Source organism: Osmerus eperlanus, chromosome 11 (assembly GCF_963692335.1).
Source record: "Osmerus eperlanus chromosome 11, fOsmEpe2.1, whole genome shotgun sequence".
Lineage (NCBI taxonomy): Eukaryota > Metazoa > Chordata > Actinopteri > Osmeriformes > Osmeridae > Osmerus > Osmerus eperlanus.
This window is the reverse complement of record NC_085028.1, coordinates 14,521,625-14,537,009: the sequence shown is the minus strand read 5'-3', so window position 1 is coordinate 14,537,009 and position 15,385 is coordinate 14,521,625. Positions and strand designations below refer to the sequence as shown.

General features: G+C 44.8%; 2 protein-coding genes across 2 annotated transcripts; both read right to left on the bottom strand.

The window, feature by feature from the left end:
• Positions 1-47: 47 nt before the first annotated feature.
• Positions 48-5,235, bottom strand: slc47a3 (solute carrier family 47 member 3). Its single transcript, XM_062472817.1, has 17 exons — positions 4,937-5,235; positions 4,687-4,788; positions 4,497-4,565; positions 4,229-4,377; positions 4,082-4,124; positions 3,945-3,989; positions 3,765-3,862; positions 3,580-3,677; positions 3,202-3,315; positions 3,006-3,073; positions 2,796-2,904; positions 1,930-2,005; positions 1,446-1,515; positions 1,224-1,356; positions 975-1,069; positions 752-794; positions 48-648 (listed from the first exon to the last, which is right to left on the bottom strand). The coding sequence occupies exons 1-17, from the start codon at positions 5,075-5,077 to the stop codon at positions 413-415; spliced, it is 1,689 nt and encodes a 562-aa protein (XP_062328801.1). The 5' UTR covers positions 5,078-5,235; the 3' UTR covers positions 48-412.
• A 3,868-nt stretch (positions 5,236-9,103) lies between these two features.
• Positions 9,104-14,946, bottom strand: slc13a5b (solute carrier family 13 member 5b). The gene is made up of 12 exons (XM_062473631.1): positions 14,572-14,946; positions 13,536-13,664; positions 13,172-13,308; positions 12,656-12,882; positions 12,221-12,395; positions 12,000-12,122; positions 11,693-11,905; positions 11,422-11,528; positions 11,124-11,245; positions 10,655-10,816; positions 9,529-9,666; positions 9,104-9,375 (listed from the first exon to the last, which is right to left on the bottom strand). Exons 1-12 carry the CDS (start codon positions 14,728-14,730, stop codon positions 9,250-9,252), a joined length of 1,818 nt encoding a protein of 605 aa, XP_062329615.1. The 5' UTR covers positions 14,731-14,946; the 3' UTR covers positions 9,104-9,249.
• Positions 14,947-15,385: the final 439 nt, after the last annotated feature.

Here is a 15,385-nt window from a genome sequence, read left to right as displayed (position 1 = left end):
GGACATGCAGAGACAGTGGAAAAGCAACCACTCTTAACAACATTAGAAAGCATTTCATTTGGTTTATTAGCAGCTGACTTGGACAGACTGATAGCTTAGCCACGCCTCCTACAGTCCAGACAATAAAGTTTCACAAGAGGGTCAAGAAATCTGATAATTTCAATCAGTACTATTGTCAGAAAATAGTGGTCTAGGCCTTTTTGTCTTAGACTCAGGGCAGGATACTGTGTGTGGAGATTCCAACTAACACATCCACTCCCGGACCACTACTTTGACTCAGAACACCCAGCCCCAGTGGGCTTGAGGGCTCTCCAGACTGGGACCATAAGAACAGGGTCTGTGTCTACAGGCCCCATGCTTTCTGGGTCCACTAGACCCTCCTGACCCACTCCAAGAGAAGCTCTTAAGTCATTTAAGCTCCATGGATGAAGTTGGAGATCAGCAGGTTGGTGATGATACCCGCGGCCAGGAAGGAGAGCATCCCAGCCAGGGTCAGGCCTCTACGGAGCACTAATGCCTTGTGGGATAGCATGCCTCCCGCCACGGTGACGGCCAGCTCGTTGTCAGACTCGGTCAGACTCGTGGTGTCCCTGTTGATCTGGTAGGGCCCCACCTGCTCTGGCTGACCCACCATGGAACCATCGGACCCTGCGCGCACACACACACACACACACAGACTCAGAACAGGACTGTACTAAACCATGCAGAGGTATAGTTTAACGCCTTTTTAAAGCTGTTCCTTTTTACTTACCCAAGTCTTGATGGTTAACTTTGATCCCAGCTCTAACCTGGGCCTGGAAAAATCCCAAGACATTTCATGAGAATGTTTTCTGTCAGCACATTTAAAGTACATTTTACATGTAGTAATTTAACAGTCCAGCATAGAAAATGTACTTCTTTAGACAAAGAAGGATAAACTCCTGATCCCAGTGAGCCACCCAGGAGTTGACGTATTCGTGCATACCACTACCCACCTCCTTGGTGACTGTCTTCCAGTTGATTTTGTATAGGTAGAAGAGGAGAATGGACGACTGCAGGCATGCACAGGTGAAGAAACCAATCCATAACCCTAACAACGAAGACCAAGAGTAGAAGGAACATCAAAGTTTATAGTGAGCCCTAAAAAAAAAATACTCAACTAAATGAAACTCTTTTCTCGATTCTTTCCGTGAAAATGAGCACAGTTGTGCTTCAGAGAACCCAAGGAGGAAATGGAAACGTACCCAAGATCCCCAGTTTGGCGGCGAACATTAAAGAAACCCCAACAGGAAGTCCAATCCCATAATACCCAGCGATGTAGACGCCAGCTCCGACCTTCTGCTTCCCAGCACCCCTGATGATGCCGCCTGAGGCACACTACACAGCCAGACACACACGCATGGTTCCAGACAGGACGCAACACATCACAGTATGCTCGGCTCTGATTGGTTGACAGGAGTACTCACCGTGAGAGCTTCCAAAATCAGGAACGGAGTATAGAACGTCATAACGTCTGCTACTCTGGCTCTGATCTCCCTGTGAAAGACAACAGGGGCAATCCAGTCCAATCAAAATGACGTGAACGTGACATGTGATTGCTTTGAAAGTGGAGGGATGAGGATGTGACAGCTATACACAAACGTGGGCATTATGCATCGTGGTACAATGTTGTGCTTCGGATGGGAATTCTAGTTGTCAGTTGAACTTGAAAGTGAGTCAAAGGCGATATCACTCTGGTTACTGTGTAACGGAATGTGTTAACAGAGGTCATAGTTCTTCTCACCTGCAGTGACTCAGCAGGGAGCCAGGAGCTGAGATAAGAAACCTAGCCTTCCACTTAGGCCTGTTTTTCTCTGCTGTCTCAGGAGATGTTGCGATATAAAGCCATGGAATGCCCAGCTGAGCCAGAGCAGAGGTGACCCAACAAAACAACAAATTCGAAACACTCACTCGTCATTGGAAAACATGTAGGAGATGATGTTCTTTGTGGACCCAATGATAATGGTCAGGAACACAGAAACCGACCCTAGAAACGACAGAGATCAGAACAATAAAGTAGGATGACACTGTGCACTTGAACGAAGAAGAGGACAGTAATAGAAAGGAATGATAATCAACCAATAAAAATTTGACCGTAGAAGTGTGATTATGCAGATGACATGACAAAATAGAAAAGTATTGTCTTCATTAATTAACGCTTAAACAGAGAGCTAGAACCTAACCTATCCATAAACATAACTGCGGCTCAGAGTTTCCCTCTTTTGTTTCAGTACCATGTAGCAAAAATCAGAACTTCTGACTGGTCGGTGGGAGGTTTTGATAACCACTCTAATGGTCACAATGAACAATTATCAACAGCCTGCCTCTAGCCATCACTCATGAATCTGTCTAACAACAACATAATTCGTATCTTGTCTTCGGACAGAACTTACCACCTCTTCATTCAATGTTAATCACACAAAGACAAAAGACAAAGACAAAGTCTTATGCTTTAGTCTTTTTGAAAGCAAAAGACTAATATTGTGTTTGAAGACTCTTGTCTTAATCTCATCTTTCTTGAGAGACAGTATCCTTTCCACCGCAAGAATGCATGTTTTCAGTCAATCCCATTTGAATTTAGGAAATGCAATTAACTTGGGAGCCCAAATAACATGTAATGTACAACAAGTATAAAGGCTGATAGAATATTCTTATAATAGAATGCTCATAAATAATGCAAACAAATTCAAACTATTTTCCAAACTCAAATAAAAAGTCTTAATATTTGTTATATTCATTTAGCAGACGGTTTGATCCTAATGGCCTGTCTGACTCACCTGCACAGAACACAGCCAGTTTGGCGGACAGCTTTGCCTGCTCCGTGTTTCCCGCCCCCAGGGCATTACCTACCCTCACACTTCCCGCGATGCTGTACCCTAGAGGGAACTGACGACAAGCATCACCAATCTCAGCCCTGCGGCTACTGTTACTGTACGGTAAATGTTCGACTGTAACTGTAATAACCACCCATGTAAAGATATATTTACCAGGTATGCAATGGATGACACTTCTAAGATGATTGATTGTGCGTCCAGCTCCACTTCACTGATCAGCCCTGTGACAAAACAGGGATGTTCCCATCACATCACGAACAACAACAACAACGCTCCTTCCCCGATCAGCTTTACGCCTCCCCATGACCTAAAAAGAGTAACTATTTGACGTGATGCCCCAGTGCCCTACCTGCTAGAAAGCCTCCGATCTCATAGGTCCACCACTCCACACACAGCATGAGCATGCTGGGGATAGCTAGTTTGATGAAGGCTCCCCACTCCTGCAGACAGTCTTTGGACCAGCCTACAGGGACACCGAGAGGTCAACGCTAACCCTGCCACTGCAGCCTGCATCGACACACACCGAAACCATGCTGCGCTAACACCTCCCAATGTCGCACATCCGAGCCGCAGTTTGAACAGGCATACTTTAAAATCCATAAGGGTTCTCCATTAGTTTTGTGGTAATGTGTGTGATCAAGTCCAGTCACCATGTGGTTTAGGTATAATGGTGTCGGTTTGAATCTGGGTCATTGTGTAGTCTATCTTCTTCCTAAATGAGTCTCACCTCCCCAGGTGGCTTTGTGAAGACCTCGCCACATGATGTAGGAATAAAGCAAAGCAGCCATTGAGAACTGGGAGATGGTGTTTGCTGCAGCAGACCCTCTGGGAAAGACATCAAATGGACAACTTGTAGTCTCCAGGTACATTTCTCAAAATGTAGAGAGAGGAGAACTCTGCTGTTTTACTCACGCTACCCCAAGGTTCAGGGCAAAGAGGCAGACGTAGTTGATGATGGCATTCAGGATATTACCCACAGCCCCTATGATCACTTCGGGCCAGATTATCCCCTGAAAGACAATCATTTCTTCAGGAAACCAGATGATGTTGAGGGCCTTGTCTGGGTGTCAGATGTTTTGGGAAACATTTTACCTGATTTTGTAGGTATTTGCATTGTATCTGGTACATGAATGCTGCCTTTGAACATAAAAGTAGCCATTTCAAAACCAATTAATTGGAAAGTTTCTATCGAATGAATTTTTTGGAGGATAATCGTGTGGTTTACTTACCGGTAGAGCCGGCATGAAAATCTTTACATACAGCTGAGCCACCCTACAGATATTAAGTAATCTCAGTCATGCAAGACAATGCAGCTTTCTTTAAAATGTTCTTCAGACTTTCTTCTGGATATGTGGTGATGCAGTGTCCGGGCCTACCTGGCAACCTCAGGACTCTGTTTGACTGCTAGGAGTATTGACTCTGTGTTTATGAGGATGGACCAGCAGGGGAAACAGGCCAACAAAACAATGAGCATCGTCCTTTGGAGAATCACCCCCACTTTCAATAGGTTTCCACTCCCGAAGGTCTGCAGTCAGAAAACAGCTTGATTAAGCTCTGGGTGGCATAAGCGTTGGGAGCAAAAATGATGGGCATTTCTAGGATTCCGGTGAGCTAAAGACTGAGGAGGTGAAGAGGGGATCCTACCTGAGATATTAGTGTGTCACACGTTGACGATAAACCAAAGCCTATTGAGAGACCTGTGACATTAATCACCTGAGTAAAGGAACCAGAGTATATGTTAGTGTGCGTTTGTCATTGTCTACTTCATAAAATTATAACAATATGAGAGAAAGAGAGAACCTGCTGTATTTGTGTATCAAATTGGTCTACTTACAGCTGTTGCCAGAGCAACTCCAGCCAGCTCTGTCTTCCCCAAGTGTCCACAGAAAACAGTACTGACAAAACCCATTAAAAAGCTCATGACTTGAGCCATAAACTGGTGAAGATAAAACAACATTAGAACAGTATTATATAATATCTAAAAATGTGTATCGCTTCATCGGCTTTCTGTCATAAACACAAACAGGAGGCCCACCAAAAAAAGAGCCTTTACAAATGTTTCAAAATCAAAATTATATTCTTACCACTGGAACAGCCAATTTGGATAATTCCACCATTTCTTTTTTGAAGTCAACAGGAATAAACCTCCGAATCCGACCTAAACAACTTCCACAAATAGCCCATGAATGTGATGAGCTTTCATTTCCATCTGTCTGTGACTCCATGTTTTCCAGTATTTACGAGATTATACCCTCAGTGGTCTCTGTCTTTATGACATTTCTAACGTGCATGAAGCATGTAACTGAGTGAAAGACTCCCATCCCTATGAATCAGGCTGTAGTTTATTAACCAGTAGTTTATTGCATCACACATCACACATTACCCCCACACACACACACACACACACACACACACAAACACACACACACAGGTGACATGTTTCAAAGATTATACTAGAATTGTCAAGGCCACAGCCATGCCCCCTTGTTTTTTTTTATTTTGCCCTGCCCAAGTGTTTCCCTGTGTCTGTCATTGTCTTCACCTGTGTCTCGTTGAGTGGTTTCAGTTCTTGTTAGTCTTATCGTGTCCACCTGTCTTGTTTGGTTCTGTGTATTTAGGTTCCTGTTTTGTGTCTTGTCCTTACCCTTGTTACTGAGTACCCTGTCTGTTTTTCTATTATTAAGAATAAACCCTTGTCTGATGCTCTACCTGGCAAACTCTCTTGCGTTTGGGTCCTACCCCACCACAAACTTTGATTGGAATTTAATTCACAAATGTACTGTACAACGTTTTTGACTGCTTGCAGTGCTATTGCCTCATATTTTCCAACAAAAAATATGGGAAGAATGAAAACACGTTCAACTTTGGCCAACAGTCAATAGATTCTCTAGTTTAAGAAGTGATTCAAAGTTAACAGCAGATGTTGGTGCCAAGTCCTGCAGGACAGTGGATACACCAACAGGTGGGGCCATTTCCTCATATACACTGCAGACAAGCCCAAACTTGGAGAAGAAATGCATTCAAGAATCAAATCTACATACTGTACAGTAACTGTATGGTGAGGGGGCATCCTTCCAGGAGTAGTAAACTACTGAAACAATGTCAGCCTTTATTATGAATGTCACAGGCACTATTCCTGGGAATATAGAGTTTTGCTTTTTCTTCCTGCTTAGAAAACCACATCTTTATTAACTGAAAGGGGGTAAACTCGGGGACAGCCAGTGATGTTTAAAAAAAAATATATATATACATTTTTGATTTCCCATTGCAGAGGCTTTACAAAGATACAAATTGGTTGCCATGGTGATTCCGTGGTCACCATCAACTCAATTTAACCTCAAAAGGACACGAAGAAAGACCCTTTGTCCCCCTCTCCTCAGACACGGTCAGTTTATACTAGTCTCGCTTACTTAATTGGAGACTGAAATGGTCAGCGGAGACCATTTTTAAGTAGAATGTTAGGACTGTGAGGAAAGGTTGATTGTATCAGACAGACTATTACTTGTCTTCTTCGGTAACTGATACTGGTGCTTAGAAGAGAGCCAAAGGAAGCTTTGGCATCAGTGTGGTCTAGGAAACGTTCTCTCTGTCTGGAGAACCATGACTGAGGGTGGAAGACAATAGATGGATAGAAAAGCCATACGAGGACTCTTATCTTTTCCCCTCTCCGACCCTGAGCATGCCATCCGGTGCGACTCTAGAGATGGAGTCTAGGTTCTGGAAGGGTCCAAAATATCCTTTACTACCATGGACGATGCTGTCCTCTAGTCAAGAATGTTAGCGTGATGTACTTGAGAACAGAAACGTGCTGAGTTCACGAAGGGGCTCGTCCGAGGAATCCCTTTTAAGCAACCTCAGCAAAGAGAATAGCTACTGTGCTCCTTTTCTCGCTAAGCACTTAAATGTATATATAGCCAAGTATAGAGGCTGCAATATATGTTTCAGTTGGATAATGAGTGGGTGATTTAAAAGCAGCAATGTAAGAAAAAAGGCACTGTAATTACATAAGCTTTTATTCCCGTAGGGTGTCTGAGATCATGGTGATCTGGTCTCAACTGTACTCATAACCACTCATTAACTACTCCTCAAGTGTTTTATTCTTTAATTGCCATTGTTCCACAGTCGACGTCTTTTCGTTCCATTCCATCTCACACACACGCTGTTTGCTTTCCTCCTCTAATACCAAAGATTAGAGTCAGTTGGCTGGTTAGGGAATCGGGCTATTGCTCAGAAGGTCGCCGGTTCGATTCCCGGCCGTGCCAAAGGACGTTGTGTCCTTGGGCAAGGCACTTCACCCTACTTGCCTTGGGGGGAATGTCCCTGTACTTACTGTAAGTCGCTCTGGATAAGAGGGTCTGGTAAATGTAAAGATTATTAAGGTGTAGCTCAGTGGTTAGAGCACTTGAATGCAGATCAAGAGGTTGCAGATTCAAATCCCACCTTTGCTGTGGATTGTTTTGGTTAAAAGCGTCTGTTAAATAAATACATTATTATTATCTGACAGATAGTATCACATTTGCTTCACTTTTGTGGCCCACCATCGGCATCGTGGAATGTTGACACCTCGTAAAGTGTCTGTGGCCTCTCACCTAAGATCCAGCATTTGCTCAAATGTAATGTGTGTCTGTGAAACATGTGCTGTCTTGTCTGTTAAAGACGTTATGGTGAGAGATTCTCAGTTTGCCCCATGACAGGAGACTGTGGGTTGTTATGAACTGTCCTGGAGTCTATAAAGCGGGCTTGTGAAATATGCTGCCACTTCTGTTTTTCTAACAAGATTGCATTACAAGTATCCATCCAGAATCCTCTACTAAGGCCTCTGTTGTCCCTCCTGTCCCTCAGTGGGGCATTCTCTCCAGGTGCCTTTCAGCCCAGGCTTACACGATGTGAGAAACATGTGTTTATGAAATCACGTCTGCCTACGTACAAAACAGTAGATCACAACAGAGAGGAGCAGACAAAAAACAACAGTGCTGTCCTCGGTAGAAGTGAAAGTTATTATGTCATAGGTCATTATGTTAAGAAATTTGATTGAAATCCCTGTTTGCAACAGATAGCTAAGACCAGGGTTGTGGTCGATATCGTATTGTTCCAGTTTGTTCCTAAACAATGTTCTTGGATGCGTCTAACAGTCTGCTTCTCATGTGGGATTTTCATGGGAGGTGCATTCCTTGAGTTGTCCCTTTTTGTTATTTCCGTCTAGATTCCAACCCAAATGTGAATTTTACATTTAATTATGTTTTTTATGCTCAGAGCTAAACGTTCACTTTTATAAGGCGGTTTAGGTAAATTAGTGGGCTTAGAGAAAACATTATTTTAAAGCACTAGACAGGCGTAAACATAAATTGAACAGACTAAAAAGCTTTATATTTTATTTTCATTTAACATTTTGTGAATAAAATCAGTTTTGTCACAATGTTTGTTACAGTAAAACCTGACTTTACAGTACTATTTTACCTGCCACACACACTGAATTTGCAACCAGCCAATATGCTTTCTTTATTGTTATAGGCTATTGCAATTCCAGTTGACATTACAATATGCAGTAGTAATACAGTATACAATTGTATACCTTTTTCTCTCACGTCCAAATTAGCTCATAAATTGTTCTAAATAATCTTGTTCATAAATCTGAGAAATAGTTGTTTTCATATCTCAACAGATAAGACAACCATCTTGTATGCACATAAACATTTTATGTTATCATGATATTCGAAGTTCAAGTCATGTTGGAATTTATAAAGTATCATGTTTCAGCAATACAGTGTAAAAATTAGTAAAGAAACTAATAAAAACAAAACAAAACAATCTACTGGACGACAAGCAATATAGGAAATAGATAACAGGTAGAAATCAGTACATATTGTTTGGATCAATGACCTATAACCCACAATTTGTTAAAAGCAGTTTTGGATTGAGTAAAGCTGTCAATTACATTTCTAACATATATATACAGTGGCCATGGACTGAATAAACAATCGGCCTTGAAAAGACTGGATGAAGGTACATTTTAAAGATAGAAAGAGCTTTGTTTACTTCCGGGAGTGAAATGAGGCGAAGGGCATTTCTCGATAACAACATGCATACTCTGCATGACTATCATAACCAGTCAAGCCAAAGTATTACAGCAATGATCTCCTCCATCTCTGCCCGGCAGTCATTTCTAAGTCACCAGGCAAAAATCAGGTGACATCTTTCCATTCAGATTCCTCAGCCCCAGGTCTTTCTCTGTCTCAACAGCCTGGACGTAGACAGTCTGGCTTTGCTTGCTTTCTGTCTGGAGAGGTAGGGGGTTCCTGGCACCCTATGGACCTGGAGGAAGGGGGGTGGGGGGGTGGGGGGAGTTGCAGGGCGGGGCCCCTCTGGGCAGGTTCCAGGGGTCTGGTCCTGCCCAGGCTCACACCCCAGTGACGTTGGCCCAGGATGGGAAGGTGTCCAGGTTGAACATAGCCTTGCCCCAGCTGTTGATGGCCAGAGTAATGCACAGAATCCCAATGATGTTCATGACCAACCCTGTCTTTGCCTGGGAGCGAAGGCAGGAAAAGATGGGGTTAGCGGTTGGAGAAAAACTCCTCTATTGTGTAGACTTGACCTGCCACATCAACTTATGGCCTTCAATGTGCGAGGAGACTTTCATAGCGCAGGGAGATGTTGTGGAAGAAACAGTCAGACTTACCATGTCAGAAACCTTGAGGTAGCCAAAGGAGAAGACGATAGCGTTGGGCGGCGTTGCCACGGGGAGCATAAAGGCAAAGGACGCACTGAGCGTGCAGGGCACCATGACATACAGAGGATTCATCCCAATGGACTGGGACTGAAAACACAGACAATACAAACGGTCTGACTTTAGGCCAAGGACGCGTCTCATGGCAACATGCTAGTCTGACTCTGCACCATAATCAGCTGACTCATAACTCATATCCACTGGAATTGTAATGCTACACCAAAAACTTTCATTAGGTAAGTGTAATTAAGATGTAATTCTACAGAATGACACAAGCGAGGATGTAAAAAGTACCCTGGTAGCAGTAATGATGGATTGGTACGACAACGTGATCTCAGGAATAGATTACAAATATGAGCCTCGGAGGAATGGCTTAGTCTGTAAAACACGCAGCATGGTGGTTTCTAGAACACTGGTTTATGGTCGGGACTATAATTACAGACTGTAGAAACACCGTTCATTTTCTGTCTCATCACACTGTCTGCTAAAACTACTTAAAAACCATCATCTTTTTTTTCCTCAGACGAGACGTGCGTAGTAGAAAACACCGTTCAAGTTGGTCAGACGTCCCTTTCTGCCCACCATCATGTCTCATTTGAAGCCAACACTCTTCTGTCTTACCACCCCCCTTGTTTGACCCTTTATAAATCCCTCCCTGAATACGGCTGTTTGGTGCATTCCCTCCCTGGCCAGCTCTGGTGCTCCCTGAGTGCTTGTCAACTAGACACAGTGATGCCATTCTTCAGTGAGGATGGACTGGGCACTAGAACAAGAGCTGAATTGGTTCAATTGAGTTGGTGATGTTTGGCAGGGGTGGGGGGGGGGGGGCAGTGGAGGAAGGGCCCCAGAGAAGGGGACCAAACACACCAAGCCCAATTGGCTAACCGGGGCGAGGAACCAAACAAGAGAATGTAGGCCGTCTGGCGGCTGGGAGTGGTTTCAGTTCTGGACCCCGATTGGAGGACACTTTCAAAGGGGCTTTCACAAGGAGACTGTCTGTATATAACCTCTATGGCTACGTAACCCTGCCTGCAATCATGTAACAGCAGCGTTGCGGAGCAACAGTGCGGAGCCTTACCATCGAGGCGAGGACGGGTAGGAAGAGAGTGGCAGTGGCCACATTACTGGTGCACTCTGTGAACGTGGCAATCAGTAGGCATAGAATGATAGCTATTGCCCATGGAGGGATAGTGTGCAGAGGAGTCATCTGATCGCCCATCCACTTAGACAGCCCCGACACCTGCAGAAGCACACATGGATATTTAAATAAAACATGCCAAGTATGTTTGTAACATTCAATATGCCTAAATAGTTGTTTGGTTCAACAAGGCTGCATACAGTATAACTTTACATTTATTCATTTAGCAGACGCTCTTATCCAGAGCGACTTACAGTAAGTACAGGGACATTCTCCCCGAGGCAAGTAAGGTGAAGTGCCTTGCCCAGGGACACAACATAATTTGCGAACCGGCAACCTTCTGATTGGTAGCCCGATTCCCTAACCGCTCAGCCATCTGACCCCCATAAATAGATCCCTGGATGCTCACCTCACTGCCCTTGGCCAGGGCGAAACCTCCCCCCAGAAGGAGCACAATACTCCAGGGCAGCTTCTTCTGAGCCACCTTCCAGGTGAGCAGAGCAGGAGTGGGGCCGGCCGGTGGCCTGGGCTCTGTGGGGCCGGCACGTCACACGGTTAAAAGCTATGCTAGCTGGCCAACTAAATATATGCGTAGCAGATTTACATTAGGAAGAGAAGAGCTACGGTAATCTTGCTGTGGACGGTGGAACGGAGATGCTAAGATACAATCGTGCCGTGTTGTTGTTGTGTTTGGGTGGCGTGTTTACCTATGTCAAAGCCCCGAGACCTCCAGAAGCAGAAGCGAGGGAGCCTGGAGGGCAGGACGAACAGGAGGACAGCGATGAAGACTGCTACGGTGGCATCCGACACATACCTGGGTGGGGGGGGGGGGGGGGTTCCGTAAAATCAAGTTACAAAAGTTACAAAAGGGCTTCATCGAAGCACAAATCGACTTCCGATTCTCTCGTCGCATACACAGAAGGCATGTAAAGGGTGTGCTGTAGTGTAGACATCCTACTAGTCAAGATATGTGCGTACTCGGCTTCGGAGTTGAAGACGTTTGTGGCCCAGCCGGGCATGAAGCCTGGGTCTCTGGTGAACCACAGCAGCACCAGGAGGGAGAAGAGGCCCAGGACGCTGAGCTCCCCGAAGCACATGGGGCCCAGCTGACGGTACTGCTCATGGATCACGTTGTACGCGGCGATCTCCTTCTCGGTCTTCACCGACCCACAGCCCCATGTCTTCCTGAAGCTGGAGAGGTACAGGGGGGACAAACGATCGACATGTGACATCCATGAGCCGCCTATGAAGGCCATCGTCCGGTATATGAAACTTCAGGACTCACTTGAAGCCCATGTAGACTAACTGCAGCCAGAGCCAAGCCAGGGTGAGCATGAACACCATGTTGGGGAAAGCGAATCCAAACCAGGACGCGAAATTGATGACGTCTCCGTTGTCAGGAAAGAGCCTGAGGGGACCAAAACATCAAACGTAGCATCAAAAAAGAACCACAGGATGAATGGGCATGGAGAAGCAACTGTATGGACATTAGCTCCAGACACTCACTGGTTCATCTGTCCCATGAGCACCAGGTTAGGGCCGGTCCCAGTGAGGGTGGCAGTGCCCCCAATGCTGGCAGCGTAGCACACACACAGCGTCATGCCTTTACACATCTTCCGTCTCTCTGCCGCCTCTTTACGCCGCGCCAACTCAGCGGACGCGTCCAGGAAGGTCACCACCACTGGCCACAGCACCGGCACATGAGGGGAAGGGACACTGAAGAGTTAGAATGGAGCTAGCGATCACATGATCTCTCTCTCTCTCTCCCTCTACATATATACTTTATATAAGCAATGTGTGATGAGATGGTCATTAAAGTACGGGAATACACAACAACAACAAAAACGAACTTTTATGGTGTAAGCGTTGAATGGCATACGTATTTCAGGAGTATATTACAAAGTGTGACAAAAGCCAAGTTTATTCCTCCTCTTAGTTTACCTGGTCCTTCTGGCAGCTTCTCTGGCCGTTTGCTCTCAGGGTTTGTCTGTTCCGGCTGGTTCTGGTTCTGGTCCTGCTCCACAGTGCTGAGGATCTGAGGCATCTCTGCCTGGTCGTTGAGCTGCTTCAGCACTGCCTGCACGATGGGCACCATCATGGCCGTGGTGGCCGTGTTGCTGATCCACATGGAGAGGAAGGCTGTCACCCCCATGAAGCCCAGCATCAGACTGTACACACAGCAGGGCAGGACACACACACACGTTAGTTTAGACCAGGACAGGATCTTAATCTAAACCTGGATGCTGTCAGTAACACAGTACACTGATGAGTAAACCATCCACATGAAAATATGGCAGAGAAACTACTTGAATAACGGCATGTTGCCTATGGTTGTAAATGACCGACTGTTTCGTTCAGAAAGAATCTTCATCATGGATGCCTCTGATGTTACGTTGCCGTGAAGTGTGTAGTACCAAACAGAGAAGGAACCTTATTGTTCCAGGGCTGTGCACTCACAGGGCAGGACGCACCCCTACGCAGAGCAGCACTCGCAGGGCAATGCGCTTGTGCAGGTTCCAGTGTTCTACGGCCACTGCCACCATCAGACCCCCCACGAACAACATGTTGGTGTCCTTAAGGTACTGCATACACACCTGCAAAGCAGACCGCAGACACAACACTCCCCTATCACTGTCTGTGATCATTCGCCATATTTTTTATTTACATCAGATTTCAACCAATATTTGTCATACAACAAATTACATTTACTCATTTTTTTTCATTCATTCATTCATTCCTTCATTCATTACTTAATTCTATGATTGATTTACTTGGAATCGCTGGTGTTAGACATATCCTTAGCTTCTAGACGCTTGCTTACGTCTTGTGATTTCATGACTCCAAACAGAGGGAAGAGGAGAGCTGGGAGTAAAGCAGTGACAGCCAGCGGCAAGGCCTCCGTGCACCAGAACACTGCCATGAGGATGATCACATAAGCACATCCTGCTTCCTGCGGAATAAACACACACACACACACAGAGAGAGAGAGAGAGAGAGAGAGAGAGAGAGAGAGAGAGAGAGAGAGAGAGAGAGAGAGAGAGAGAGAGAGAGAGAGAGAGAGAGAGAGACCCACATTAGATCAATATCATATGATTTTAAACACCTGAAAGAAGCTCCTGTGACAGCTGGAGGGGATTGGTGCAATTCATCCATTGCATAATTAAGATAAACTGATAAGACTTTTAAGGTGATTGGGGTAAAAGATCAAGGTTTCCAGGTTTTAAGTCACTTGTTTGTGATTTACTCTATCCTGGCCACACACCCGCATTTCTTACTATAGTGGTGCTAATCGTGCTTTAACAGTAAAGTCTATTCAATTATACTGTATTTAATGCCATGGAAATCAAAGATTTTTCTGTCTGTGTTTGCGTGTTGATAACTTTACACTAAAACGACACACGTGTCTATGACCTAGTAGAACACAAGTTGTGTGACTGACTTGACAGCTCACTGCTGCAGGTCTTCTCCCCAGTTGAATCAGTCAGAAGTATTCAGTTTTTTTTATAATGTTCGATCTTCCATATGAACAACATTAGCTTAGAATAATAGCTTTACTTGGCAACGGCGGCCGCTCGGGATAGCGGTTTCGTCCCATGCACACTTTGGCTCTCACGTGCTCTGGCCGGTCTACCGGCAAAGCTTCAGCGCATCAACAGGTGCATTTGGACACAACTATAATCAACTCCTAGTAAGCAGCAGCAAATAGTTCATTCGTATAAATTGCAAAGCATTTTAATTAGCACATGCTTTATTTAGTTAAAAAGTGTTATATAAATCGAAAAAGCTTTACGTACTAATTGACAGTAGCCCAATGATAAAGTGCGAGAGGTTAGAAATAACATCTTCTTTGCACTTACCTTGGTCCCGATCACCAAAGGCAATGGAAGAAGGATTAACGGGGTGAAAAATATAACAATTTCATTCTTTATAAACCGAAGCCCTTTCAGACATTCCATTCTTTGACTGAAGGGAATAGGAGGTAAAGGGACTGTGGGCACCGATGACTGTCTATACATCCAGCAGGGAGACAACGAGATAGGAGGAGCCCTACAACACACAATTGGACTGAGAAGAGGGAGAGAGAGAAATAGAAGGCGAGAGAGAGAGAGAGAGAGAGAGAGAGAGAGAGAGAGAGAGAGAGAGAGCGAGCGAGCGAGCGAGAGAGAGAGAGAGAGAGAGAGAGAGAGAGAGAGAGAGAGAGAGAGAGAGAGAGAGAGAGAGAGAGAGAGAGACTGTTGCGCACAGTTAGTGGTGCGGCAGGAAAGCTATACTCTCAACATATTAACTTCTGTAATAATGAGAGTCTTGATCATGTACACAGAAGAATATAAACTATCAAAAGTGAATATTTAGTTTGTTTGAGCCCATGTTCGTACTCTCCCTACAAGTTACAAGTTCGCACAAAGCAATTCAGTTCCCCGGGAAACCTTTTGTGTCCCTAAAATTGTAGTCTACATGCTCGTTAGCTTGCTATCCAGTGTGTGGAGTTTCCACTTCGTTGCCCGGTCAAATTTAAGCTCCATTGAAGGTGAGAAAGCCATGTCATTACAGTGAAAGTCAGCAATTTGGACAAGGTTCAAAATGTTCTGCCAAGTCAGGTTGCTAAACCACGAGCTTGCTTTTACATGCAATTAAGCCTATTCGCATCTCGCTAAAGGGGAATTTGACAAT

What these genes read in the sequence shown, in the direction of transcription:
- slc13a5b (XM_062473631.1), bottom strand. Translation starts at nt 14,730, where the DNA reads ATGTATAGACAGTCATCGGTGCCCACAGTCCCTTTACCTCCTATTCCC. An exon ending in GAAGCTGCCAGAAGGACCAG is followed by an intron (nt 12,396 to 12,655) that starts GTAAACTAAGAG and finishes TGCTGTGGCCAG; the next exon opens with TGGTGGTGACCTTCCTGGAC. An exon ending in GTCTCGGGGCTTTGACATAG is followed by an intron (nt 11,246 to 11,421) that starts GTAAACACGCCA and finishes CCGGCCCCACAG; the next exon opens with AGCCCAGGCCACCGGCCGGC.
- slc47a3 (XM_062472817.1), bottom strand. Translation starts at nt 5,077, where the DNA reads ATGGAGTCACAGACAGATGGAAATGAAAGCTCATCACATTCATGGGCT. An exon ending in TGTCATCCATTGCATACCTG is followed by an intron (nt 2,905 to 3,005) that starts GTAAATATATCT and finishes GCTTGTCGTCAG; the next exon opens with TTCCCTCTAGGGTACAGCAT. An exon ending in TACATGTTTTCCAATGACGA is followed by an intron (nt 1,516 to 1,929) that starts GTGAGTGTTTCG and finishes TGTCTTTCACAG; the next exon opens with GGAGATCAGAGCCAGAGTAG.